The sequence below is a fragment of the Bombina bombina genome, chromosome 3 (genome assembly GCF_027579735.1).
Source record: "Bombina bombina isolate aBomBom1 chromosome 3, aBomBom1.pri, whole genome shotgun sequence".
Classification (NCBI taxonomy): domain Eukaryota; kingdom Metazoa; phylum Chordata; class Amphibia; order Anura; family Bombinatoridae; genus Bombina; species Bombina bombina.
The window spans coordinates 1,287,658,656-1,287,685,870 of NC_069501.1; the positions used below are offsets into that span (position 1 = coordinate 1,287,658,656).

The window sequence follows — 27,215 nt, forward strand, 5'->3', positions numbered from 1 at the left end:
ATATGGCAGTGTGTGCACAGTGTACATTATGTGTATATGGCAGTGTGTGCACAGTGAGTGTATATGGCAGTGTGTGCACAGTGAGTGTATATGGCAGTGTGTGCACAGTGTACATTATGTGTATATGGCAGTGTGTGCACAGTGAGTGTATATGGCAGTGTGTGCACAGTGTACAGTGAGTGTATATGGCAGTGTGTGCACAGTGTACATTATGTGTATATGGCAGTGTGTGCACAGTGTACAGTGAGTGTATATGGCAGTGTGTGCACAGTGTACAGTGAGCGTATATGGCAGTGTGTGCACAGTGTACAGTGAGTGTATATGGCAGTGTGTGCACAGTGAGTGTATATGGCAGTGTGTGCACAGTATACATTATGTGTATATGGCAGTGTGTGCACAGTGTACAGTGAATGTATATGGCAGTGTGTGCACAGTGCACAGTGAGTGTATATGGCAGTGTGTGCACAGTGTACAGTGAGTGTATATGGCAGTGTGTGCACAGTGTACATTATGTGTATATGGCAGTGTGTGCACAGTGAGTGTATATGGCAGTGTGTGAACAGTATACATTATGTGTATATGGCAGTGTGTGCACAGTGAGTGTATATGGCAGTGTGTGCACAGTGAGTGTATATGGCAGTGTGTGCACAGTGCACAGTGAGTGTATATGGCAGTGTGTGCACAGTGAGCGTATATGGCATTGTGTGCACAGTGTACAGTGAGTGTATATGGCAGTGTGTGCACAGTGAGCGTATATGGCATTGTGTGCACAGTATACATTATGTGTATATGGCAGTGTGTGCACAGTGTACAGTGAGTGTATATGGCAGTGTGTGCACAGTGAGTGTATATGGCAGTGTGTGCACAGTGTACAGTGAGCGTATATGGCAGTGTGTGCACAGTGTACAGTGAGCGTATATGGCATTGTGTGCACAGTATACATTATGTGTATATGGCAGTGTGTGCACAGTGCACAGTGAGTGTATATGGCATTGTGTGCACAGTATACATTATGTGTATATGGCAGTGTGTGCACAGTGAGTGTATATGGCATTGTGTGCACAGTATACATTATGTGTATATGGCAGTGTGTGCACAGTGCACAGTGAGTGTATATGGCAGTGTGTGCACAGTGAGCGTATATGGCAGTGTGTGCACAGTGTACATTATGTGTATATGGCAGTGTGTGCACAGTGCACAGTGAGTGTATATGGCAGTGTGTGCACAGTGCACAGTGAGTGTATATGGCAGTGTGTGCACAGTGAGTGTATATGGCAGTGTGTGCACAGTGTACAGTGAGCGTATATGGCAGTGTGTGCACAGTATACATTATGTGTATATGGCAGTGTGTGCACAGTGAGCGTATATGGCAATTGTGTGCACAGTGCACAGTGAGTGTATATGGCAGTGTGTGCACAGTGAGTGTATATGGCATTGTGTGCACAGTGTACAGTGAGCGTATATGGCAGTGTGTGCACAGTATACATTATGTGTATATGGCAGTGTGTGCACAGTGTACAGTGAGTGTATATGGAATTGTGTGCACAGTGTACAGTGAGTGTATATGGCAGTGTGTGCACAGTGTACAGTGAGTGTATATGGCAGTGTGTGCACAGTGAGTGTATATGGCATTGTGTGCACAGTGTACAGTGAGCGTATATGGCAGTGTGTGCACAGTATACATTATGTGTATATGGCAGTGTGTGCACAGTGCACAGTGAGTGTATATGGCATTGTGTGCACAGTGAGTGTATATGGCAGTGTGTGCACAGTGCACAGTGAGTGTATATGGCAGTGTGTGCACAGTATACATTATGTGTATATGGCAGTGTGTGCACAGTGAGCGTATATGGCATTGTGTGCACAGTGCACAGTGAGTGTATATGGCAGTGTGTGCCCAGTGCACAGTGAGTGTATATGGCAGTGTGTGCACAGTGAGCGTATATGGCAGTGTGTGCACAGTGTACATTATGTGTATATGGCAGTGTGTGCACAGTGCACAGTGAGCGTATATGGCAGTGTGTGCACAGTGTACAGTGAATGTATATGGCAGTGTGTGCACAGTGCACAGTGAGCGTATATGGCAGTGTGTGCACAGTGTACAGTGAATGTATATGGCAGTGTGTGCACAGTGTACATTATGTGTATATGGCAGTGTGTGCACAGTGCACAGTGAGCGTATATGGCAGTGTGTGCACAGTGTACAGTGAATGTATATGGCAGTGTGTGCACAGTGTACATTATGTGTATATGGCAGTGTGTGCACAGTGTACAGTGAGTGTATATGGCAGTGTGTGCACAGTGAGTGTATATGGCACTGCGTGCACAGTGTACAGTGAGCGTATATGGCAGTGTGTGCACAGTGTACAGTGAGTGTATATGGCAGTGTGTGCACAGTGTACAGTGAGTGTATATGGCAGTGTGTGCACAGTATACATTATGTGTATATGGCAGTGTGTGCACAGTGAGTGTATATGGCAGTGTGTGCACAGTGTACAGTGAGTGTATATGGCAGTGTGTGCACAGTGAGTGTATATGGCAGTGTGTGCACAGTGTACAGTGAGTGTATATGGCAGTGTGTGCACAGTGTACAGTGAGTGTATATGGCAGTGTGTGCACAGTGAGTGTATATGGCAGTGTGTGCACAGTGAGTGTATATGGCAGTGTGTGCACAGTATACATTATGTGTATATGGCAGTGTGTGCACAGTGAGCGTATATGGCAGTGTGTGCACAGTGTACATTATGTGTATATGGCAGTGTGTGCACAGTGTACAGTGAGCGTATATATCGCAGTGTGTGCACAGTGTACAGTGAGCGTATATGGCAGTGTGTGCACAGTGAGTGTATATGGCAGTGTGTGCACAGTGTACATTATGTGTATATGGCAGTGTGTGTACAGTGAGCGTATATGGCAGTGTGTGCACAGTGTACATTATGTGTATATGGCAGTGTGTGCACAGTGTACAGTGAGCGTATATGGCAGTGTGTGCACAGTGTACATTATGTGTATATGGCAGTGTGTGCACAGTGAGCGTATATGGCAGTGTGTGCACAGTGTACATTATGTGTATATGGCAGTGTGTGTACAGTGAGCGTATAGGGCAGTGTGTGCACAGTGTACATTATGTGTATATGGCAGTGTGTGCACAGTGTACAGTGAGCGTATATGGCAGTGTGTGCACAGTGAGTGTATATGGCAGTGTGTGCACAGTGAGCGTATATGGCAGTGTGTGCACAGTGTACAGTGAGCGTATATGGCAGTGTGTGCACAGTGTACAGTGAGCGTATATGGCAGTGTGTGCACAGTGTACATTATGTGTATATGGCAGTGTGTGCACAGTGTACAGTGAGCGTATATGGCAGTGTGTGCACAGTATACATTATGTGTATATGGCAGTGTGTGCACAGTGAGTGTATATGGCAGTGTGTGCACAGTTAGTGTATATGGCAGTGTGTGCACAGTATACATTATGTGTATATGGCAGTGTGTGCACAGTGAGCGTATATGGCAGTGTGTGCACAGTGTACAGTGAGCGTATATGGCAGTGTGTGCACAGTGAGTGTATATGGCAGTGTGTGCACAGTGAGCGTATATGGCAGTGTGTGCACAGTGAGTGTATATGGCAGTGTGTGCACAGTGAGTGTATATGGCAGTGTGTGCACAGTGAGCGTATATGGCAGTGTGTGCACAGTGAGTGTATATGGCATTGTGTGCACAGTGTACAGTGAGCGTATATGGCAGTGTGTGCACAGTGTACAGTGAGCGTATATGGCAGTGTGTGCACAGTGTACAGTGAGCGTATATGGCAGTGTGTGCACAGTATACATTATGTGTATATGGCAGTGTGTGCACAGTGAGTGTATATGGCATTGTGTGCACAGTGAGTGTATATGGCAGTGTGTGCACAGTATACATTATGTGTATATGGCAGTGTGTGCACAGTGAGTGTATATGGCAGTGTGTGCACAGTGAGTGTATATGGCAGTGTGTGCACAGTGTACAGTGAGTGTATATGGCAGTGTGTGCACAGTGAGTGTATATGGCAGTGTGTGCACAGTGTACATTATGTGTATATGGCATTGTGTGCACAGTGAGTGTATATGGCAGTGTGTGCACAGTATACATTATGTGTATATGGCAGTGTGTGCACAGTGAGTGTATATGGCAGTGTGTGCACAGTGAGTGTATATGGCAGTGTGTGCACAGTGTACAGTGAGTGTATATGGCAGTGTGTGCACAGTGAGTGTATATGGCAGTGTGTGCACAGTATACATTATGTGTATATGGCAGTGTGTGCACAGTATACATTATGTGTATATGGCAGTGTGTGCACAGTGAGTGTATATGGCAGTGTGTGCACAGTGTACATTATGTGTATATGGCAGTGTGTGCACAGTGAGTGTATATGGCAGTGTGTGCACAGTGTACATTGAGTATGTGGGAATGTGTACACAGTGTACAGTGACTTATGTGGCAGTAGTGTGCTCACGGCATATAGTGAGTGCATGTGGCAGTGTGCACATGGCATATAATGGGTGCGTGTGGCAGTGTGCAAACTGTGTCAGTGTGCAAACGGCATATACAGAGTGTGTGTAGGAATGTGTGCACGATAGTAGTGAGTGCATGTGGTAGTATGCGCACAGCGTATAGTGAGTGCATGTGGTAGTAGTGTGCTCACAACATATAGTTAGTGTGTGTGGTAGTGTGCGCACAACATATAGTGAGGGTGTGTGGTAGTGTGCGCACAACATATAGTGAGTGCGTGTGGTAGTATGCGCACAGCGTATAGTGAGTGCATGTGGTAGTAGTGTGCTCACAACATATAGTTAGTGTGTGTGGTAGTGTGCGCACAACATATAGTGAGGGTGTGTGGTAGTGTGCGCACAACATATAGTGAGTGCGTGTGGTAGTGTGTGAACGACATATAGTGAGTGCATGTGGCACTGTGTGCACAACATATAGTGAGTGTGTGTGGTAGTGTGTGCACAACATATAGTGAGTGCATATTGAGTGCATGTGGTAGTGTGTGCAGGACGTATAGTGAGTGCATGTGGCAGTGTGTGCACAACATATAGTGAGTGCGTGTGGTAGTGTGCGCACAACATATAGTGAGTGTATGTAGCAGTGTGTGCACAACATATAGTGAGTGCATATTGAGTGCATGTGGTAGTGTGTGCAGGACGTATAGTGAGTGCATGTGGCAGTGTGTGCACAACATATAGTGAGTGCGTGTGGTAGTGTGCGCACAATGTATAGTGAGTGTGTGTGGTAGTGTGTGCAAGACGTATAGTGAGTGTATGTGGCAGTGTGTGCACAATGTATAGTGAGGGTATGTGGCTGTGTGCGCACAACATATAGTGAGTGCGTGTGGTAGTGTGTGCACAACATATAGTGAGTGCGTGTGGTAGTGTGTGCACAACATATAGTGAGTGTGTGTGGTAGTGTGTGCACAACATATAGTGAGTGTGTGTTGTAGGGTGGGCACGACGTATAGTGAGTGTATGTGGCAATGTGTGCACAACATATAGTGAGTGTGTGTGGTAGTGTGCGCACCACGTATAGTGAGTGTATGTGGCAGTGTGTGCACAACATATAGTGAGTGTGTGCACGACGTATAGTGCATGTATGTGGCAGTGTGTGCACAACATATAATGAGTGTGTGTGGTAGTGTGTGCACAACATATAGTGAGTGTATGTAGCAGTGTGGGCACAACATATAGTGAGAGTGTGTGGTAGTGTTGGCACAAGGTTTAGTGAGTGCGTGTGGAAGTGTGAGCACAAGGTTTAGTTTGTGCGTGTGGAAGTATACACACAGCATACGCATGGAGTATAGTGAGTGTATGTAGTTGTGTGGGCACTTAATATAGGGAATGTATGTGGCAGTAGTGTGTGCACAGTGTATAGTGAGTGTATGTAGTTGTGTGCGCACTTAATATAGGGAATGTATGTGGCAGTAGTGTGCGCAGGTGTATAGTGAGTTCATGTAGTAGTGAGTGAATGTGGCATAGTTTGCACAATATATAGTGAGTGCGTGTGGTAGTGTGCGCACGACGTATAGTGAGTGCGTGTGGCAGTAGTGTGTGCACAGTGTATAGTGAGTGCATGTAGTAGTGTGCGCACTTTATATAGGGAATGTATGTGGCAGTAGTGTGCGCAGGTCTATAGTGAGTGCATGTAGTAGTGTGTGCACTTAATCTAGGGAATGTGTGTGTCAGTAGTGTGCGCAGGCATATAGTGAGTGCATGTAGTAGTGTGCACTTAATATAGGGAATGTATGTGGCAGTAGTGTGCGCAGGCGTATAGTGAGTGCATGTAGTAGTGTGCGCACAACATATAGTGAGTGCATGTAGTAGTGTGCGCAGGCGTATCGTGAGTGCATGTGGTAGTGTGTGCACAACATATAGTGAGTGCGTGTGTTAGTGTGCGCACAACGTATAGTGAGTGCATGTAGTAGTGTGCACACGAAGTATAGGGAGTGCATGTGGCGGTGTGTGCACAAGGTTTAGTGAGTGTGTGTGGTAGAGTGCGCACGACGTATAGTGAGTGTATGTGGCAGTGTATGCACAACATATAGTGAGTGCATGTGGTAGTGTGCGCACGACGTATAGGGAGTGTATGTGGCAGTGTGTGCACAACATATAGTGAGTGCGTGTGGTAGTGTGCGCACAACATATAGTGAATGCATGTGGTAGTGTGCGCACGACGTATAGTGAGTTATGTGGCAGTGTGTGCACAAAATATAGTGAGTGCGTGTGGTAGTGTGCGCACGACATATAGTGAATGCATGTGGTAGTGTGTGCACAACATATAGTGAGTGCATATTGAGTGCATGTGGTAGTGTGTGCAGGACGTATAGGGAGTGTATGTGGCAGTGTGTGCACAACATATAGTGAGTGCATGTGGTAGTGTGCGCACGACGTATAGTGAGTTATGTGGCAGTGTGTGCACAAAATATAGTGAGTGCGTGTGGTAGTGTGCGCACGACATATAGTGAATGCATGTGGTAGTGTGTGCACAACATATAGTGAGTGCATATTGAGTGCATGTGGTAGTGTGTGCAGGACGTATAGGGAGTGTATGTGGCAGTGTGTGCACAACATATAGTGAGTGCATGTGGTAGTGTGCGCACGACGTATAGTGAGTTATGTGGCAGTGTGTGCACAAAATATAGTGAGTGCGTGTGGTAGTGTGCGCACGACGTATAGTGAGTGTATGTGGCAGTGTGTGCACAACATATAGTGAGTGCATGTGGTAGTGTGCGCACGACGTATAGTGAGTTATGTGGCAGTGTGTGCACAAAATATAGTGAGTGCGTGTAGTAGTGTGCGCACGATGTATAGTGAGTGTATGTGGCAGTGTGTGCACAATGTATAGTGAAGGTATGTGGCTGTGTGTGCACAGCATATAGTGAGTGCGTGTGGTAGTGTGTGCACAACATATAGTGAGTGTGTGCATGACGTATAGTGAGTGTATGTGGCAGTGTGTGCACAACATATAGTGAGTGTGTGCACGACGTATAGTGAGTGTATGTGGCAGTGTGTGCACAACATATAGTGAGTGTGTGCACAACGTATAGTGAATGTATGTGACAGTGTGTGCACAACATATAGTGAGTGTGTGCACGACGTATAGTGAGTGTATGTGGCAGTGTGTGCACAACATATAGTGAGTGTGTGCACGACGTATAGTGAGTGTATGTGGCAGTGTGTGCACAACATATAGTGAGTGCGTGTGGTAGTGTGCGCACAACATATAGTGAGTGTATGTAGCAGTGTTTGCACAACATATAGTGAGTGTATGTGGCAGTGTGTGCACAACATATAGTGAGTGCGTGTGGTAGTGTGCGCACAACATATAGTGAGTGTATGTAGCAGTGTTTGCACAACATATAGTGAGTGCGTGTGGTAGTGTGTGTATAACATATAGTGAGTGTGTGTGGTAGTGTGTGCACAACATATAGTGAGTGTGTGTGGTAGTGTGTGTATAACATATAGTGAGTGTGTGTGGTAGTATGTGCACAACATATAGTGAGTGTGTGTGGTAGTGTGTGCACAACATATAGTGAGTGTGTGGTAGTGTGTGCACAACATATAGTGAGTGTGTGTGGTAGTGTGTGCACAACATATAGTAAGTGTGTGTGGTAGTGTGTGTACAACATATAGTGAGTGTGTGTGGTAGTGTGTGCACAACATATAGTGAGTGTATGTAGCAGTGTGTGCACAACATAAAGTGAGTGTGTGTGGTAGTGTGTGCACAACATATAGTGAGTGTGTGTGGTAGTGTGTGTACAACATATAGTGAGTGTGTGTGGTAGTGTTTGCACAACATATAGTGAGTGTGTGTGGTAGTGTGTGCACAACATATAGTGAGTGTGTGTGGTAGTGTGTGCACAACATATAGTGAGTGTATGTAGTAGTGTGTGCACAACATATAGTGAGTGTATGTAGCAGTGTGTTCACAACATATAGTGAGTGTGTGTGGTAGTGTGTGTACAACATATAGTGAGTGTGTGTGGCAGTGTGTGTACAACATATAGTGAGTGTGTGTGGCAGTGTGTGTACAACATATAGTGAGTGTGTGTGGTAGTGTGTGCACAACATATAGTGAGTGTGTGTGGCAGTGTGTGTACAACATATAGTGAGTGTGTGTGGTAGTGTGTGCACAACATATAGTGAGTGTATGTAGCAGTGTGTGCACAACATATAGTGAGTGTATGTAGCAGTGTGTGCACAACATATAGTGAGTGTGTGTGGTAGTGTGTGCACAACATATAGTGAGTGTGTGTGGTAGTGTGCGCACGACATATAGTGAGTGTGTGTGGTAGTGTGTGCACAACATATAGTGAGTGTGTCTGGTAGTGTGTGCACAACATATAGTGAGTGTGTGTGGTAGTGTGTGCACAACATATACTGAGTGTATGTAGCAGTGTGTGCACAACATATACTGAGTGTATGTAGCAGTGTGTGCACAACATATAGTGAGTGTATGTAGCAGTGTGTGCACAACATATAGTGAGTGTGTGTGGTAGTGTGTGTACAACATATAGTGAGTGTGTGTGGTAGTGTGTGCACAACATATAGTGAGTGTATGTATCAGTGTGTGCACAACATATAGTGAGTGTGTCTGGTAGTGTGTGCACAACATATAGTGAGTGTATGTAGCAGTGTGTGCACAACATATAGTGAGTGTATGTAGCAGTGTGTGCACAACATATAGTGATTGTGTGTGGTAGTGTGTGCACAACATATAGTGAGTGTGTGTGGTAGTGTGTGCACAACATATAGTGAGTGTATGTAGAAGTGTGTGCACAACATATAGTGAGTGTATGTAGCAGTGTGTGCACAACATATAGTGAGTGTGTGTGGTAGTGTGTGCACAACATATAGTGAGTGTGTGTGGTAGTGTGTACACAACATATAGTGAGTGTATGTAGCAGTGTGTGCACAACATATAGTGAGTGTGTCTGGTAGTGTGTGCACAACATATAGTGAGTGTATGTAGCAGTGTGTGCACAACATATAGTGAGTGTATGTAGCAGTGTGTGCACAACATATAGTGAGTGTATGTAGCAGTGTGTGCACAACATATAGTGAGTGTGTGTGGTAGTGTGTGTACAACATATAGTGAGTGTGTGTGGTAGTGTGTGCACAACATATAGTGAGTGTATGTAGCAGTGTGTGCACAACATATAGTGAGTGTGTGTGGTAGTGTGTGCACAACATATAGTGAGTGTGTGTGCTAGTGTGCGCACGACATATAGTGAGTGTGTGAGGTAGTGTGTGTACAACATATAGTGAGTGTGTGTGGTAGTGTGTGTACAACATATAGTGAGTGTGTGTGGTAGTGTGTGCACAACATATAGTGAGTGTATGTAGCAGTGTGTGCACAACATATAGTGAGTGTATGTAGCAGTGTGTGCACAACATATAGTGAGTGTATGTAGCAGTGTGTGCACAACATATAGTGAGTGTGTGTGGTAGTGTGTGCACAACATATAGTGAGTGTGTGTGGTAGTGTGTGTACAACATATAGTGAGTGTGTGTGGTAGTGTGTGCACAACATATAGTGAGTGTATGTAGCAGTGTGTGCACAACATATAGTGAGTGTATGTAGCAGTGTGTGCACAACATATAGTGAGTGTATGTAGCAGTGTGTGCACAACATATAGTGAGTGTGTGTGGTAGTGTGTGTACAACATATAGTGAGTGTGTGTGGTAGTGTGTGCACAACATATAGTGAGTGTATGTAGCAGTGTGTGCACAACATATAGTGAGTGTGTGTGGTAGTGTGTGCACAACATATAGTGAGTGTGTGTGCTAGTGTGCGCACGACATATAGTGAGTGTGTGTGGTAGTGTGTGCACAACATATAGTGAGTGTGTGTGGTAGTGTGTGCACAACATATAGTGAGTGTATGTAGCAGTGTGTGCACAACATATAGTGAGTGTGTGTGGTAGTGTGTGCACAACATATAGTGAGTGTGTGTGCTAGTGTGCGCACGACATATAGTGAGTGTGTGAGGTAGTGTGTGTACAACATATAGTGAGTGTGTGAGGTAGTGTGTGTACAACATATAGTGAGTGTGTGTGGTAGTGTGTGCACAACATATAGTGAGTGTGTGTGGTAGTGTGTGCACAACATATAGTGAGTGTGTGTGGTAGTGTGTGCACAACATATAGTGAGTGTATGTAGCAGTGTGTGCACAACATATAGTGAGTGTATGTAGCAGTGTGTGCACAACATATAGTGAGTGTGTGTGGTAGTGTGTGAACAACATATAGTGAGTGTGTGTGGTAGTGTGTGCACAACATATAGTGAGTGTGTGTGGTAGTGTGTGCACTACATATAGTGAGTGTGTGTGGTAGTGTGTGCACAACATATAGTGAGTGTATGTAGCAGTGTGTGCACAACATGTAGTGAGTGCGTGTGGTAGTGTGCGCACAACATATAGTGAGTGTATGTAGCAGTGTGTGCACAACATATAGTGAGTGTATGTAGCAGTGTGTGCACAACATATAGTGAGTGTGTGTGGTAGTGTGTGCACAACATATAGTGAGTGTATGTAGCAGTGTGTGCACAACATATAGTGAGTGTATGTAGCAGTGTGTGCACAACATATAGTGAGTGTGTGTGGTAGTGTGTGCACAACATATAGTGAGTGTATGTAGCAGTGTGTGCACAACATATAGTGAGTGTGTGTGCTAGTGTGCGCACGACATATAGTGAGTGTGTGTGCTAGTGTGCGCACGACATATAGTGAGTGTGTGTGCTAGTGTGCGCACGACATATAGTGAGTGTGTGAGGTAGTGTGTGTACAACATATAGTGAGTGTGTGAGGTAGTGTGTGTACAACATATAGTGAGTGTGTGTGGTAGTGTGTGCACAACATATAGTGAGTGTGTGTGGTAGTGTGTGCACAACATATAGTGAGTGTGTGTGCTAGTGTGCGCACAACATATAGTGAGTGTGTGAGGTAGTGTGTGTACAACATATAGTGAGTGCGTGTGGTAGTGTGCGCACGACATATAGTGAGTGCATATGCCAGTGTTCGCACAACGTTTAGTGAGTGCGTGTGGCAGTAGTGTGTGCACAGTGTATAGTGAGTGCATGTAGTAGTGTGCGCACTTAATATAGTGATTGTGTGGGGCAGTAGTGTGCGCAGGCGTATAGTGAGTGCATGTAGTAGTGTGCGCACTTAATATAGGGAATGTATGTGGCAGTAGTGTGCGCAGTCGTATAGTGAGTGCATGTAGTAGTGTGCACACTTAATATAGGGAATGTATGTGGCAGTAGTGTGCGCAGTCGTATAGTGAGTGCATGTGGTAGTGTGTGCACAACATATAGTGAGTGCATGTGCCAGTGTTCGACAACGTTTAGTGAGTGCATGTAGTAGTGTGCGCACTAAATCTAGGGAATGTATGTGGCAGTAGTGTGAGCAGGTCTATAGTGAGTGCATGTAGTAGTGTGCGCACTTAATATAGGGAATGTGTGTGGCAGTAGTGTGCGCAGGCGTATAGTGAGTGCATGTAGTAGTGTGCGCACTTAATATAGGGAATGTGTGTGCAGTAGTGTGCGCAGGTGTATAGTGAGTGCATGTAGTAGTGTGCGCACTTAATCTAGGGAATGTGTGTGCAGTAGTGTGTGCAGGTCTATAGTGAGTGCATGTAGTAGTGTGCGCACTTAATAAGGGAATGTGTGTGTCAGTAGTGTGCGCAGGTCTATAGTGAGTGCATGTAGTAGTGTGCGCACTTAATATAGGGAATGTATGTGGCAGTAGTGTGCGCAGGCGTATAGTGAGTGCATGTAGTAGTGTGCACACTTAATATAGGGAATGTATGTGGCAGTAGTGTGCGCAGGCGTATAGTGAGTGCATGTAGTAGTGTGCGCACTTAGTCTAGGGAATGTATGTGTCAGTAGTATGCGCAGGCGTATAGTGAGTGCATGTAGTAGTGTGCACACTTAATATAGGGAATGTATGTGGCAGTAGTGTGTGCAGGCGTATAGTGAGTGCATGTAGTAGTGTGCGCACTTAATATAGGGAATGTGTGTGCAGTAGTGTGTGCAGGCGTATAGTGAGTGCATGTAGTAGTGTGCGCACTTAATCTAGGGAATGTGTGTGGCAGTAGTGTGTGCAGGCGTATAGTGAGTGCATGTAGTAGTGTGCGCACTTAATCTAGGGAATGTGTGTGGCAGTAGTGTGCGCAGGCGTATAGTGAGTGCATGTAGTAGTGTGCGCACTTAATCTAGGGAATGTGTGTGGCAGTAGTGTGTGCAGGCGTATAGTGAGTGCATGTAGTAGTGTGCGCACTTAATATAGGGAATGTATGTGGCAGTAGTGTGCGCAGGCGTATAGTGAGTGCATGTAGTAATGTGCGCACTTAATATAGGGAATGTGTGTGCAGTAGTGTGTGCAGGAGTATAGTGAGTGCATGTAGTAGTGTGCGCACTTAATCTAGGGAATGTGTGTGGCAGTAGTGTGTGCAGGCGTATAGTGAGTGCATGTAGTAGTGTGCGCACTTAGTCTAGGGAATGTGTGTGTCAGTAGTGTGCGCAGGCGTATAGTGAGTGCATGTAGTAGTGTGCACACTTAATATAGGGAATGTATGTGGCAGTAGTGTGCGCAGGTCTATAGTGAGTGCATGTAGTAGTGTGCGCACTTAATATAGGGAATGTATGTGGCAGGAGTGTGCACAGGCGTATAGTGAGTGCATGTAGTAGTGTGCGCACTTAATATAGGGAATGTATGTGGCAGTAGTGTGTGCAGGTCTATAGTGAGTGCATGTAGTAGTGTGCGCACTTAATAAGGGAATGTGTGTGTCAGTAGTGTGCGCAGGTCTATAGTGAGTGCATGTAGTAGTGTGCGCACTTAATATAGGGAATTTATGTGGCAGTAGTGTGCGCAGGCGTATAGTGAGTGCATGTAGTAGTGTGCACACTTAATATAGGGAATGTATGTGGCAGTAGTGTGCGCAGGCGTATAGTGAGTGCATGTAGTAGTGTGCACACTTAATATAGGGAATGTATGTGGCAGTAGTGTGTGCAGGCGTATAGTGAGTGCATGTAGTAGTGTGCGCACTTAATATAGGGAATGTGTGTGCAGTAGTGTGTGCAGGCGTATAGTGAGTGCATGTAGTAGTGTGCGCACTTAATCTAGGGAATGTGTGTGGTAGTAGTGTGTGCAGGCGTATAGTGAGTGCATGTAGTAGTGTGCGCACTTAATATAGGGAATGTATGTGGCAGTAGTGTGCGCAGGCGTATAGTGAGTGCATGTAGTAATGTGCGCACTTAATATAGGGAATGTGTGTGCAGTAGTGTGTGCAGGCGTATAGTGAGTGCATGTAGTAGTGTGCGCACTTAATCTAGGGAATTTGTGTGGCAGTAGTGTGTGCAGGCGTATAGTGAGTGCATATTGTAGTGTGCGCACTTAGTCTAGGGAATGTGTGTGGCAGTAGTGTGTGCAGTCGTATAGTGAGTGCATGTTGTAGTGTGCGCACTTAGTCTAGGGAATGTGTGTGTCAGTAGTGTGCGCAGGCGTATAGTGAGTGCATGTAGTAGTGTGCACACTTAATATAGGGAATGTATGTGGCAGTAGTGTGCGCAGGTCTATAGTGAGTGCATGTAGTAGTGTGCGCACTTAATATAGGGAATGTATGTGGCAGTAGTGTGCGCAGGCGTATAGTGAGTGCATGTAGTAGTGTGCGCACTTAATATAGGGAATGTATGTGGCAGTAGTGTGTGCAGGCGTATAGTGAGTACATGTGGTAGTGTGCACTTAATATAGGGAATGTATGTGGCAGTAGTGTGTGCAGGTCTATAGTGAGTGCATGTAGTAGTGTGCGCACTTAATATAGGGAATGTATGTGGCAGTAGTGTGTGCAGGCGTATAGTGAGTGCATGTAGTAGTGTGCGCACTTAATATAGGGAATGTATCTGGCAGTAGTGTGCGCAGGCGTATAGTGAGTGCATGTAGTAGTGTGCGCACTTAATATAGGGAATGTATGTGGCAGTAGTGTGTGCAGGCGTATAGTGAGTGCATGTAGTAGTGTGCGCACTTAATATAGGGAATGTGTGTGGCAGTAGTGTGTGCAGACGTATAGTGAGTGCATGTAGTAGTGTGCGCACTTAATATAGGGAATGTATGTGGCAGTAGTGTGCGCAGGCGTATAGTGAGTGCATGTAGTAGTGTGCACACTTAATATAGGGAATGTATGTGGCAGTAGTGTGCGCAGGCGTATAGTGAGTGCATGTAGTAGTGTGCGCACTTAGTCTAGGGAATGTGAGTGGTAGTAGTGTGCGCAGGTCTATAGTGAGTGCATGTAGTAGTGTGCGCACTTATTATAGGGAATGTGTGTGCAGTAGTGTGCGCAGGCGTATAGTGAGTGCATGTAGTAGTGTGCGCACTTAATATAGGGAATGTATGTGTCAGTAGTATGCGCAGGCGTATAGTGAGTGCATGTTGTAGTGTGCACACTTAATATAGGGAATGTATGTGGCAGTAGTGTGCGCAGGCGTATAGTGAGTGCATGTAGTAGTGTGCACACTTAATATAGGGAATGTATGTGGCAGTAGTGTGCGCAGGCGTATAGTGAGTGCATGTAGTAGTGTGCACACTTAATATAGGGAATGTATGTGGCAGTAGTGTGCGCAGGCGTATAGTGAGTGCATGTAGTAGTGTGCACACTTAATATAGGGAATGTATGTGTCAGTAGTATGCGCAGGCGTATAGTGAGTGCATGTAGTAGTGTGCGCACTTAATATAGGGAATGTATGTGGCAGTAGTGTGCACAGGCGTATAGTGAGTGCATGTAGTAGTGTGCGCACTTAATAAGGGAATGTATGTGGCAGTAGTGTGCGCAGGCGTATAGTGAGTGCATGTAGTAGTGTGCACACTTAATATAGGGAATGTATGTGGCAGTAGTGTGTGCAGGTCTATAGTGAGTGCATGTAGTAGTATGCGCACTTAATATAGGGAATGTATGTGGCAGTAGTGTGAGCACAGTGTATAGTGAGTGCATGTAGTAGTGTGCGCACTTAATATAGGGAATGTATGTGGCAGTAGTGTGTGCAGGTCTATAGTGAGTGCATGTAGTAGTGTGCGCACTTAATATAGGGAATGTATGTGGCAGTAGTGTGTGCAGGTCTATAGTGAGTGCATGTAGTAGTGTGCGCACTTAATATAGGGAATGTATGTGGCAGTAGTGTGTGCAGGGGTATAGTGAGTGCATGTAGTAGTGTGCGCACTTAATATAGGCAATGTGTGTGGCAGTAGTGTGTGCAGGGGTATAGTAAGTGCATGTAGTAGTTTGCGTACTTAATGTAGGCAATGTATGTGGCAGTAGTGTGCGCAGGCGTATAGTGAGTGCATGTAGTAGTGTGTGCACTTAATATAGGGAATGTATGTGGCAGTAGTGTGCGCAGGCGTATAGTGAGTGCATGTAGTAGTTTGCGTACTTAATGTAGGCAATGTATGTGGCAGTAGTGTGTGCAGGCGTATAGTGAGTGCATGTAGTAGTGTGCGCACTTAGTCTAGGGAATGTATGTGGCAGTAGTGTGCGCAGGCGTATTGTGAGTGCATGTAGTAGTGTGCGCACTTAGTCTAGGGAATGTATGTGGCAGTAGTGTGCGCAGGCGTATAGTGAGTGCATGTAGTAGTGTGCACACTTAATATAGGGAATGTGTGTGTCAGTAGTGTGCGCAGGTCTATAGTGAGTGCATGTAGTAGTGTGCGCACTTAATATAGGGAATGTATGTGGCAGTAGTGTGCGCAGGCGTATAGTGAGTGCATGTAGTAGTTTGCGCACTTAATATAGGGAATGTATGTGGCAGTAGTGTGCGCAGGTCTAAAGTGAGTGCATGTAGTAGTGTGCACACTTAATATAGGGAATGTGTGTGGCAGTAGTGTGTGCAGGCGTATAGTGAGTGCATGTAGTAGTGTGCGCACTTAATAAGGGAATGTATGTGGCAGTAGTGTGCGCAGGCGTATAGTGAGTGCATGTAGTAGTGTGCACACTTTAATCTAGGGAATGTGTGTAGCAGTAGTGTGCGCAGGTCTATAGTGAGTGCATGTAGTAGTGTGTGCACTTAATAAGGGAATGTGTGTGCATAGTGTGCGCAGGCGTATAGTGAGTGCATGTAGTAGTGTGCGCACTTAATATAGGGAATGTGTGTGTCAGTAGTGTGCGCAGGCGTATAGTGAGTGCATGTAGTAGTGTGTGCACTTAATCTAGGGAATGTGTGTGGCAGTAGTGTGCGCAGGCGTATAGTGAGTGCATGTAGTAGTGTGCGCACTTAATATAGGGAATGTGAGTGGCAGTAGTGTGCGCAGGCGTATAGTGAGTGCATGTAGTAGTGTGCGCACTTAATATAGGGAATGTGTGTGCAGTAGTGTGCGCAGGCGTATAGTGAGTGCATGTAGTAGTGTGCGCACTTAATATAGGCAATGTATGTGTCGGTAGTGTGCGCAGGCGTATAGTGAGTGCATGTAGTAGTGTGCGCACTTTATATAGGGAATGTGTGTGCAGTAGTGTGCGCAGGCGTATAGTGAGTGCATGTAGTAGTGTGCACTTAATATAGGGAATGTATGTGGCAGTAGTGTGTGCAGGCGTATAGTGAGTGCATGTAGTAGTTTGCGTACTTAATGTAGGCAATGTATGTGGCAGTAGTGTGTGCAGGCGTATAGTGAGTGCATGTAGTAGTGTGCGCACTTAGTCTAGGGAATGTATGTGGCAGTAGTGTGCGCAGGCGTATAGTGAGTGCATGTAGTAGTGTGCGCACTTAGTCTAGGGAATGTATGTGGCAGTAGTGTGCGCAGGCGTATAGTGAGTGCATGTAGTAGTGTGCACACTTAATATAGGGAATGTGTGTGTCAGTAGTGTGCGCAGGTCTATAGTGAGTGCATGTAGTAGTGTGCGCACTTAATATAGGGAATGTATGTGGCAGTAGTGTGCGCAGGTCTAAAGTGAGTGCATGTAGTAGTGTGCACACTTAATATAGGGAATGTGTGTGGCAGTAGTGTGTGCAGGCGTATAGTGAGTGCATGTAGTAGTGTGCGCACTTAATAAGGGAATGTATGTGGCAGTAGTGTGCGCAGGCGTATAGTGAGTGCATGTAGTAGTGTGCACACTTTAATCTAGGGAATGTGTGTAGCAGTAGTGTGCGCAGGTCTATAGTGAGTGCATGTAGTAGTGTGTGCACTTAATAAGGGAATGTGTGTGCAGTAGTGTGCGCAGGCGTATAGTGAGTGCATGTAGTAGTGTGCGCACTTAATATAGGGAATGTGTGTGTCAGTAGTGTGCGCAGGCGTATAGTGAGTACATGTAGTAGTGTGTGCACTTAATCTAGGGAATGTGTGTGGCAGTAGTGTGCGCAGGCGTATAGTGAGTGCATGTAGTAGTGTGCGCACTTAATATAGGGAATGTGAGTGGCAGTAGTGTGCGCAGGCGTATAGTGAGTGCATGTAGTAGTGTGCGCACTTAATATAGGGAATGTGTGTGCAGTAGTGTGCGCAGGCGTATAGTGAGTGCATGTAGTAGTGTGCGCACTTAATATAGGCAATGTATGTGTCAGTAGTGTGCGCAGGCGTATAGTGAGTGCATGTAGTAGTGTGCGCACTTTATATAGGGAATGTGTGTGCAGTAGTGTGCGCAGGCGTATAGTGAGTGCATGTAGTAGTGTGCACTTAATATAGGGAATGTATGTGTCAGTAGTGTGTGCAGGCGTATAGTGAGTGCATGTAGTAGTGTGCACTTAATATAGGGAATGTATGTGTCAGTAGTGTGTGCAGGCGTATAGTGAGTGCATGTAGTAGTGTGCGCACTTAATATAGGGAATGTATGTGGCAGTAGTGTGCGCAGGCGTATAGTGAGTGCATGTAGTAGTGTGCACTTAATATAGGGAATGTGTGTGTCAGTAGTGTGCGCAGGCGTATAGTGAGTGCATGTAGTAGTGTGCGCAGGCGTATAGTGAGTGCATGTAGTAGTGTGCGCACTTAATATAGGGAATGTGTGTGTCAGTAGTGTGCGCAGGCGTATAGTGAGTGCATGTAGTAGTGTGCGCACTTAGTCTAGGGAATGTGTGTAGCAGTAGTGTGTGCAGGCGTATAGGAGTGCATGTAGTAGTGTGCGCACTTAGTCTAGGGAATGTGAGTGCAGTAGTGTGTGCAGGCGTATAGTGAGTGCATGTAGTAGTGTGTGCACTTAATCTAGGAAATGTGTGTGCAGTAGTGTGTGCAGGCGTATAGTGAGTGCATGTAGTAGTGTGTGCACTTAATCTAGGAAATGTGTGTGCAGTAGTGTGTGCAGGCGTATAGTGAGTGCATGTAGTAGTGTGCACACTTAATCTAGGGAATGTGTGTGGCAGTAGTGTGTGCAGGCGTATAGTGAGTGCATGTAGTAGTGTGCGCACTTAATCTAGGGAATGTGTGTAGCAGTAGTGTGCGCAGGTGAATAGTGAGTGCATGTAGTAGTGTGCACACTTAATAAGGGAATGTGTGTGCAGTAGTGTGTGCAGGTGTATAGTGAGTGCATGTAGTAGTAGTGTGTGCACTTAATCTAGGGAATGTGTGTGGCAGTAGTGTGCGCAGGCGTATAGTGAGTGCATGTAGTAGTGTGCGCACTTAATCTAGGGAATGTGTGTAGCAGTAGTGTGCGCAGGTGAATAGTGAGTGCATGTAGTAGTGTGCACACTTAATAAGGGAATGTGTGTGCAGTAGTGTGTGCAGGTGTATAGTGAGTGCATGTAGTAGTAGTGTGTGCACTTAATCTAGGGAATGTGTGTGGCAGTAGTGTGCGCAGGCGTATAGTGAGTGCATGTAGTAGTGTGCGCACTTAATCTAGGAAATGTGTGTAGCAGTAGTGTGTGCAGGCGTATAGTGAGTGCATGTAGTAGTGTGCGCACTTAATCTAGGGAATGTGTGTGCAGTAGTGTGTGCAGGCGTATAGTGAGTGCATGTAGTAGTGTGCGCACTTAATCTAGGGAATGTGTGTAGCAGTAGTGTGTGCAGGCGTATAGTGAGTGCATGTAGTAGTGTGTGCACTTAATCTAGGGAATGTGTGTAGCAGTAGTGTGCGCAGGCGTATAGTGAGTGCATGTAGTAGTGTGTGCACTTAATCTAGGGAATGTGTGTGGCAGTAGTGTGTGCAGGTGTATAGTGAGTGCATGTAGTAGTGTGCGCACTTAATCTAGGGAATGTGTGTGCAGTAGTGTGTGCAGGCGTATAGCGAGTGCATGTAGTAGTGTGCGCACTTCATATAGGGAATGTGTGTGGCAGTAGTGTGTGCAGGTCTATAGTGAGTGCATGTAGTAGTGTGCGCACTTAATCTAGGGAATGTGTGTAGCAGTAGTGTGCGCAGGTGAATAGTGAGTGCATGTAGTAGTGTGCGCACTTAATCTAGGGAATGTGTGTAGCAGTAGTGTGCGCAGGTGAATAGTGAGTGCATGTAGTAGTGTGCACACTTAATAAGGGAATGTGTCTGCAGTAGTGTGTGCAGGTGTATAGTGAGTGCATGTAGTAGTAGTGTGTGCACTTAATCTAGGGAATGTGTGTGGCAGTAGTGTGCGCAGGCGTATAGTGAGTGCATGTAGTAGTGTGCGCACTTAATCTAGGGAATGTGTGTGCAGTAGTGTGTGCAGGCGTATAGTGAGTGCATGTAGTAGTGTGCGCACTTAATCTAGGGAATGTGTGTAGCAGTAGTGTGTGCAGGCGTATAGTGAGTGCATGTAGTAGTGTGTGCACTTAATCTAGGGAATGTGTGTAGCAGTAGTATGTGCAGGCGTATAGTGAGTGCATGTAGTAGTGTGCGCACTTAATCTAGGGAATGTGTGTAGCAGTAGTGTGTGCAGGCGTATAGTGAGTGCATGTAGTAGTGTGTGCACTTAATCTAGGGAATGTGTGTAGCAGTAGTGTGCGCAGGCGTATAGTGAGTGCATGTAGTAGTGTGCGCACTTAATCTAGGGAATGTGTGTGTAGTAGTGTGTGCAGGCGTATAGTGAGTGCATGTAGTAGTGTGTGCACTTAATCTAGGGAATGTGTGTGGCAGTAGTGTGTGCAGGTGTATAGTGAGTGCATGTAGTAGTGTGCGCACTTAATCTAGGGAATGTGTGTGCAGTAGTGTGTGCAGGCGTATAGTGAGTGCATGTAGTAGTGTGCGCACTTCATATAGGGAATGTGTGTGGCAGTAGTGTGTGCAGGTGTATAGTGAGTGCATGTAGTAGTGTGCGCACTTAATCTAGGGAATGTGTGTAGCAGTAGTGTGCGCAGGTCTATAGTGAGTGCATGTAGTAGTGTGCGCACTTAGTCTAGGGAATGTGAGTGGCAGTAGTGTGTGCAGGCGTATAGTGAGTGCATGTAGTAGTGTGCGCACTTAGTCTAGGGAATGTGAGTGGCAGTAGTGTGTGCAGGCGTATAGTGAGTGCATGTAGTAGTGTGCGCACTTAGTCTAGGGAATGTGAGTGGCAGTAGTGTGCGCAGGTCTATAGTGAGTGCATGTAGTAGTGTGCGCACTTAGTCTAGGGAATGTGAGTGGCAGTAGTGTGTGCAGGTGTATAGTGAGTGCATGTAGTAGTGTGCGCACTTCATATAGGGAATGTGTGTGGCAGTAGTGTGTGCAGGTGTATAGTGAGTGCATGTAGTAGTGTGCGCACTTAGTCTAGGGAATGTGAGTGGCAGTAGTGTGTGCAGGCGTATAGTGAGTGCATGTAGTAGTGTGCGCACTTAGTCTAGGGAATGTGAGTGGCAGTAGTGTGTGCAGGCGTATAGTGAGTGCATGTAGTAGTGTGCGCACTTAGTCTAGGGATTGTGTGTAGCAGTAGTGTGCGCAGGTCTATAGTGAGTGCATGTAGTAGTGTGCGCACTTAGTCTAGGGAATGTGAGTGGCAGTAGTGTGTGCAGGCGTATAGTGAGTGCATGTAGTAGTGTGCGCACTTAGTCTAGGGAATGTGAGTGGCAGTAGTGTGTGCAGGCGTATAGTGAGTGCATGTAGTAGTGTGCGCACTTAGTCTAGGGAATGTGAGTGGCAGTAGTGTGTGCAGGTGAATAGTGAGTGCATGTAGTAGTGTGCGCACTTAGTCTAGGGAATGTGAGTGGCAGTAGTGTGTGCAGGCGTATAGTGAGTGCATGTAGTAGTGTGCGCACTTAGTCTAGGGAATGTGAGTGGCAGTAGTGTGTGCAGGCGTATAGTGAGTGCATGTAGTAGTGTGCGCACTTAGTCTAGGGAATGTGAGTGGCAGTAGTGTGTGCAGGTGAATAGTGAGTGCATGTAGTAGTGTGCGCACTTAGTCTAGGGAATGTGAGTGGCAGTAGTGTGTGCAGGCGTATAGTGAGTGCATGTAGTAGTGTGCGCACTTAGTCTAGGGAATGTGAGTGGCAGTAGTGTGTGCAGGCGTATAGCGAGTGTGTAAGTTTGAGTTAGAGCACACACACTATACACAGAGTGTAACACGTCTACACCCCATAGGTGCTCTGTCGCTGATAAGATTACTGGATCGTGAGGAGACCTCTGCGTATAACCTGACAGTTGTAGCAATAGACCACGGCTCCCCTCGCCTCTCTTCTACGCAGACACTGTCTGTGTCACTTCTCGATGTGAATGATGAAACGCCCACGTTTGACAGGACACAATATGAAGCCACAGTGCAGGAGAACCAGCCTCCCGGTGTGAGCGTGCTCAGAGTGCAGGCCGCAGACCGAGATCTAGGTAAGTGAGATGGGATATACAGAGAGAGTGCACCCCTTCCTCTCTCTATCGCACAGCTTCACCAAATGACTAACTACAGTGGATAGAAAAAGATTACACAACATTATGACGTTGCAGTCAGAAATGAAAACAATGTAAAAAAATACTTTTTCCATCTGTATTGGAATCTTCAACAAACAAAAACCCAGATATAAAATATTTTACCAGGAAGGATACATTGAGATTTCTCTGGTTTTCTAGTATGTCCTGGGATCACAAGACATTGCATTGATACAATAGGGTCCAATAAAATACAAAAACAATATTAATACACAATATATACAAAATTTAACAATAGAACAGGTAATTAATCAACCATGACGGGTGCATTCTGTTTTGAGATATAGAGAGGGATCTCTTAAAGGATTTTAGGCTTGGGGAAGTTTTTAAAGTGTGAGGGAGGTCATTCCATAATTGTGGCGCTCTGTAGGAAAACGAGGATCGAGCTGCTTTCTTTTTGTATTGAGGCAAACTAAACAATGTGCTGGTACTGGATCGGAGGTTATAGGAGGTGGGAATAGCCAGGGAGATCATTCTGCTCAGGTAGGGTGGGAGCTTCCCAGAAAAGCTCTTAAACACAAGGCAGGAAAGATGGAGGGTGCGTCTGGATTCCAGCGACAGCCAGTTTAGTTCTTTTAGCATGTCACAATGGTGGGTCCTGTAGTTACATTGTAGCACAAAGCGGCAGAACGAGTTATACAATGTATTAAGTTTATTAAGGTGAGTTTGCGGAGCAGGTGCGTATACTACATCTCCAGAGGGTGCGTCTGGAATCCAGTGACAGCCAGTTTAGTTCTTTTAGCATGTCACAATGGTGGGTCCTGTAGTTACATTGTAGCACAAAGCGGCAGAACGAGTTAAATAACGTATTAACTTTATTAAGGTGAGTTTGCGGTGCTGGTGCGTATACTACATCTCCAGAGGGTGCGTCTGGACTCCAGTGACAGCCAGTTTAGTTCTTTTAGCATGTCACAGTGGTGGGTCCTGTAGTTACATTGTAGCACAAAGCGGCAGAACGAGTTATATAACGTATTAAGTTTATTAAGGTGAGTTTGCGGTGCTGGTGCGTATACTACATCTCCAGAGGGTGCGTCTGGAATCCAGCGACAGCCAGTTTAGTTCTTTTAGCATGTCACAATGGTGGGTCCTGTAGTTACATTGTAGCACAAAGCGGCAGAACGAGTTATACAATGTATTAAGTTTATTAAGGTGAGTTTGCGGTGCTGGTGCGTATACTACATCTCCAGAGGGTGTGTCTGGATTCCAGCGACAGCCAGTTTAGTTCTTTTAGCATGTCACAATGGTGGGTCCTGTAGTTACATTGTAGCACAAAGCGGCAGAACGAGTTATATAACGTATTTAGTTTATTAAGGTGAGTTTGCGGTGCTGGTGCGTATACTACATCTCCAGAGGGTGCGTCTGGATTCCAGCGTCAGCCAGTTTAGTTCTTTTAGCATGTCACAATGGTGGGTCCTGTAGTTACATTGTAGCACAAAGCGGCAGAACGAGTTATATAACGTATTTAGTTTATTAAGGTGAGTTTGCGGTGCTGGTGGGTATATTACATCTCCAGAGGGTGCGTCTGGATTCCAGCGACAGCCAGTTTAGTTCTTTTAGCATGTCACAATGGTGGGTCCTGTAGTTACATTGTAGCACAAAGCGGCAGAACGAGTTATACAATGTATTTAGTTTATTAAGGTGAGTTTGCGGTGCAGGTGCGTATACTACATCTCCAGAGGGTGCGTCTGGAATCCAGCGACAGCCAGTTTAGTTCTTTTAGCATGTCACAATGGTGGGTCCTGTAGTTACATTGTAGCACAAAGCGGCAGAGCGAGTTATATAACGTATTTAGTTTATTAAGGTGAGTGTGCGGTGCTGGTGCGTATACTACATCTCCAGAGGGTGCGTCTGGAATCCAGCGACAGCCAGTTTAGTTCTTTTAGCATGTCACAATGGTGGGTCCTGTAGTTACATTGTAGCACAAAGCGGCAGAACGAGTTATACAATGTATTAAGTTTATTAAGGTGAGTTTGCGGTGCTGGTGCGTATACTACATCTCCAGAGGGTACGTCTGGATTCCAGCGACAGCCAGTTTAGTTCTTTTAGCATGTCACAATGGTGGGTCCTGTAGTTACATTGTAGCACAAAGCGGCAGAACGAGTTATACAATGTATTTAGTTTATTAAGGTGAGTTTGCGGTGCTGGTGCGTATACTACATCTCCAGAGGGTGCGTCTGGATTCCAGCGACAGCCAGTTTAGTTCTTTTAGCATGTCACAATGGTGGGTCCTGTAGTTACATTGTAGCACAAAGCGGCAGAACGAGTTATATAACGTATTTAGTTTATTAACCCCTTAGTGACCAGAGCACTTTTCCATTTTCTGTCCGTTTGGGACCAAGGCTATTTTTACATTTCTGCGGTGTTTGTGTTTAGCTGAAATTTTCCTCTTACTCATTTACTGTACCCACACATATTATATACCGTTTTTCTCGCCATTAAATGGACTTTCTAAAAATACCATTATTTTCATCATATCTTATCATTTACTATAAAAAAAATTATAAAATATGAGGAAAAATGGAAAAAAACACACTTTTTCTAACTTTGAACCCCAAAATCTGTTACATATCTACAACCACCAAAAAACACCCATGCTAAATTGTTTCTAAATTTTGTCCTGAGTTTAGAAATACCCAATGTTTACATCTTCTTTGCTTTTTTTGTAACTTATAGGGCCATAAATACAAGTAGCACTTTGCTATTTTCAAACCATTTTTTTTCAAAATTAACACTAGTTACATTAGAACACTGATATCTTTCAGGAATCCCTGAATATCCATTGACATGTATATATATTTTTTTTAGAAGACATCCCAAATTATTGATCTAGGCCCATTTTGGTATATTTCATGCCACCATTTCACCGCCAAATGCGATCAAATACAAAAAATTGTTCACTTTTTCACAAATTTTTTCACAAACTTTCAGTTTCTCACTGAAATTATTTACAAACTGCTTGTGCAATTATGGCATAAATGGTTGTAAATTCTTCTCTGGGATCCCCTTTGTTCAGAAATAGCAGACATATATGGCTTTGGCATTGCTTTTTGGTAATTAGAAGGCCGCTAAATGCCACTGTGCACCACACGTGTATTATGCCCAGCAGTGAAGGGGTTAATTAGGGAGCATGTAAGGAGCTTTTTGGGGTAATTTTAGCTTTAGTGTAGTGTAGTAGACAACCCCAAGTATTGATCTAGGCCCATTTTGGTATATTTCATGCCACCATTTCACCGCCAAATGCGATCAAATTAAAAAAAACGTAAAATTTTTCACAATTTTAGGTTTCTCACTGAAATAATTTACAAACAGCTTGTGCAATTATGGCACAAATGGTTGTAAATGCTTCTCTGGGATCCCCTTTGTTCAGAAATAGCAGACATATATGACTTTGGAGTTGCTTTTTGGTAATTAGAATGCTGCTAAATGGCGCTGCGCATCACACGTGTATTATGGCTAGCAGTGAAGGGGTTAATTAGGTAGCTTGTAGGGAGCTTGCAGGGTTAATTTTAGCTTTAGTGTAAAGATCAGCCTCCCACCTGAAACATCAGACCCCCTGATTCCTCCCAAACATCTCTCTTCCCTCCCCTACCCCACAAATGTCCCCGCCATCTTAAGTACTGGCAGAAACTCTGCCAGTACTAAAATAAAAGGTATATTTGGGCTTTGTTGTGCATTTTTTGTTAGCATATTTACATATGCTTCTGTGTAGGGATCCCCCTTAGCCCCCAACCTCACTGATCCCCCACTAAACAGCTCTCTAACCCTCCCCCTCTGACTTAATGTGCGCCATCTTGGGTACTGGCAGCTGTCTGCCAGTACCCAGTTTAGTGAAAAAAAATGCTTTTTTTTAAATAAAATATGTTCTGTAGTGTAGCTTTGGATTCCAGCGACTGGATTCCAGCGACAGCCAGTTTAGTTCTTTTAGCATGTCACAATGGTGGGTCCTGTAGTTACATTGTAGCACAAAGCGGCAGAACGAGTTATACAACGTATTTAGTTTATTAAGGTGAGTTTGCGGTGCAGGTGCATAAACTACGTCCCCGTAATATAGAAGTCAAACACAATCAGTATGCTCACAAAAAAAACAATGTGAAAATAAACACATAAAGTCATTGGGCTCTATTTAACAAGCTCCGTAAGGAGCTTGATGGCCCCTGTTTCTGGCGAGTCTTCAGACTCGCCAGAAACAGCAGTTATGAAGCAGCGGTCACAAAGACACACATCGCCACAATACACACATCGCCACAATACAACCCGATCGAGTCCGATCGGGTTGATTGACACCCCCTGCTTGCGGCCCATTGGCTGCGAGTCTGCAGGGGGCGGCGTTGCACCAGCACCTCTTGTGAGCTGCTGGTGCAATGCTGAATATGGCGAGCATATTGCTTTTTTGTAGTTAAACTTCTCAGGATAGAACCCTGGCTTTCAGATTCCAAACCTCTAGTCTTACTGCTGTGCTACAACAGGACTCAATGTAAGAGGACTTTTGTATCCAATGTTTGCTTGTAGTTAACCTTAAATATAAATTTATTCCATAATTTAACAGAATACGTCACTCAGGGCACAAATATTGACCCCAAAAGCAACATAATACCACAATAGAGACAGGGTTCAATAGTTTTCAGGAACCGAGGGTAAAGCGGTGAGAGTTTCTCCAGAATGTTGCAGTGGTCATATGATGTCCCTTCCTGGTGACATATAATGACATAAAGGCCTTTTGAAAAAGTCAAAGTTTGCCCCTTTGTAGATCTTTATCTTGCTACCATTTATTATCTAATCATTGGGTAAGGAGTCCCATGGATGACACTAATGTCTTCCTATGAACTATTTAAGAAGTGATTGTGTCTCACAGCAGAGTATCATGGGCACAGTAGCATAAAGTAAGCCTTATCCCTGCTCATACTGTTGGCACGTTCTGTTC

The 27,215-nt window shown here is 45.1% G+C and overlaps 1 protein-coding gene across 1 annotated transcript in view; it reads left to right on the forward strand.

Moving 5' to 3' along the window:
* LOC128652759 (protocadherin-16) overlaps positions 1-27,215 on the forward strand; it is a 342,864-nt gene that overhangs the window by 166,774 nt on the left and 148,875 nt on the right. Inside the window, exon 11 of the mRNA XM_053705690.1 lies at positions 21,956-22,195. Coding sequence (XP_053561665.1) covers positions 21,956-22,195 — 240 coding nt within the window. The remainder of the gene's footprint in view (positions 1-21,955; positions 22,196-27,215) is intronic.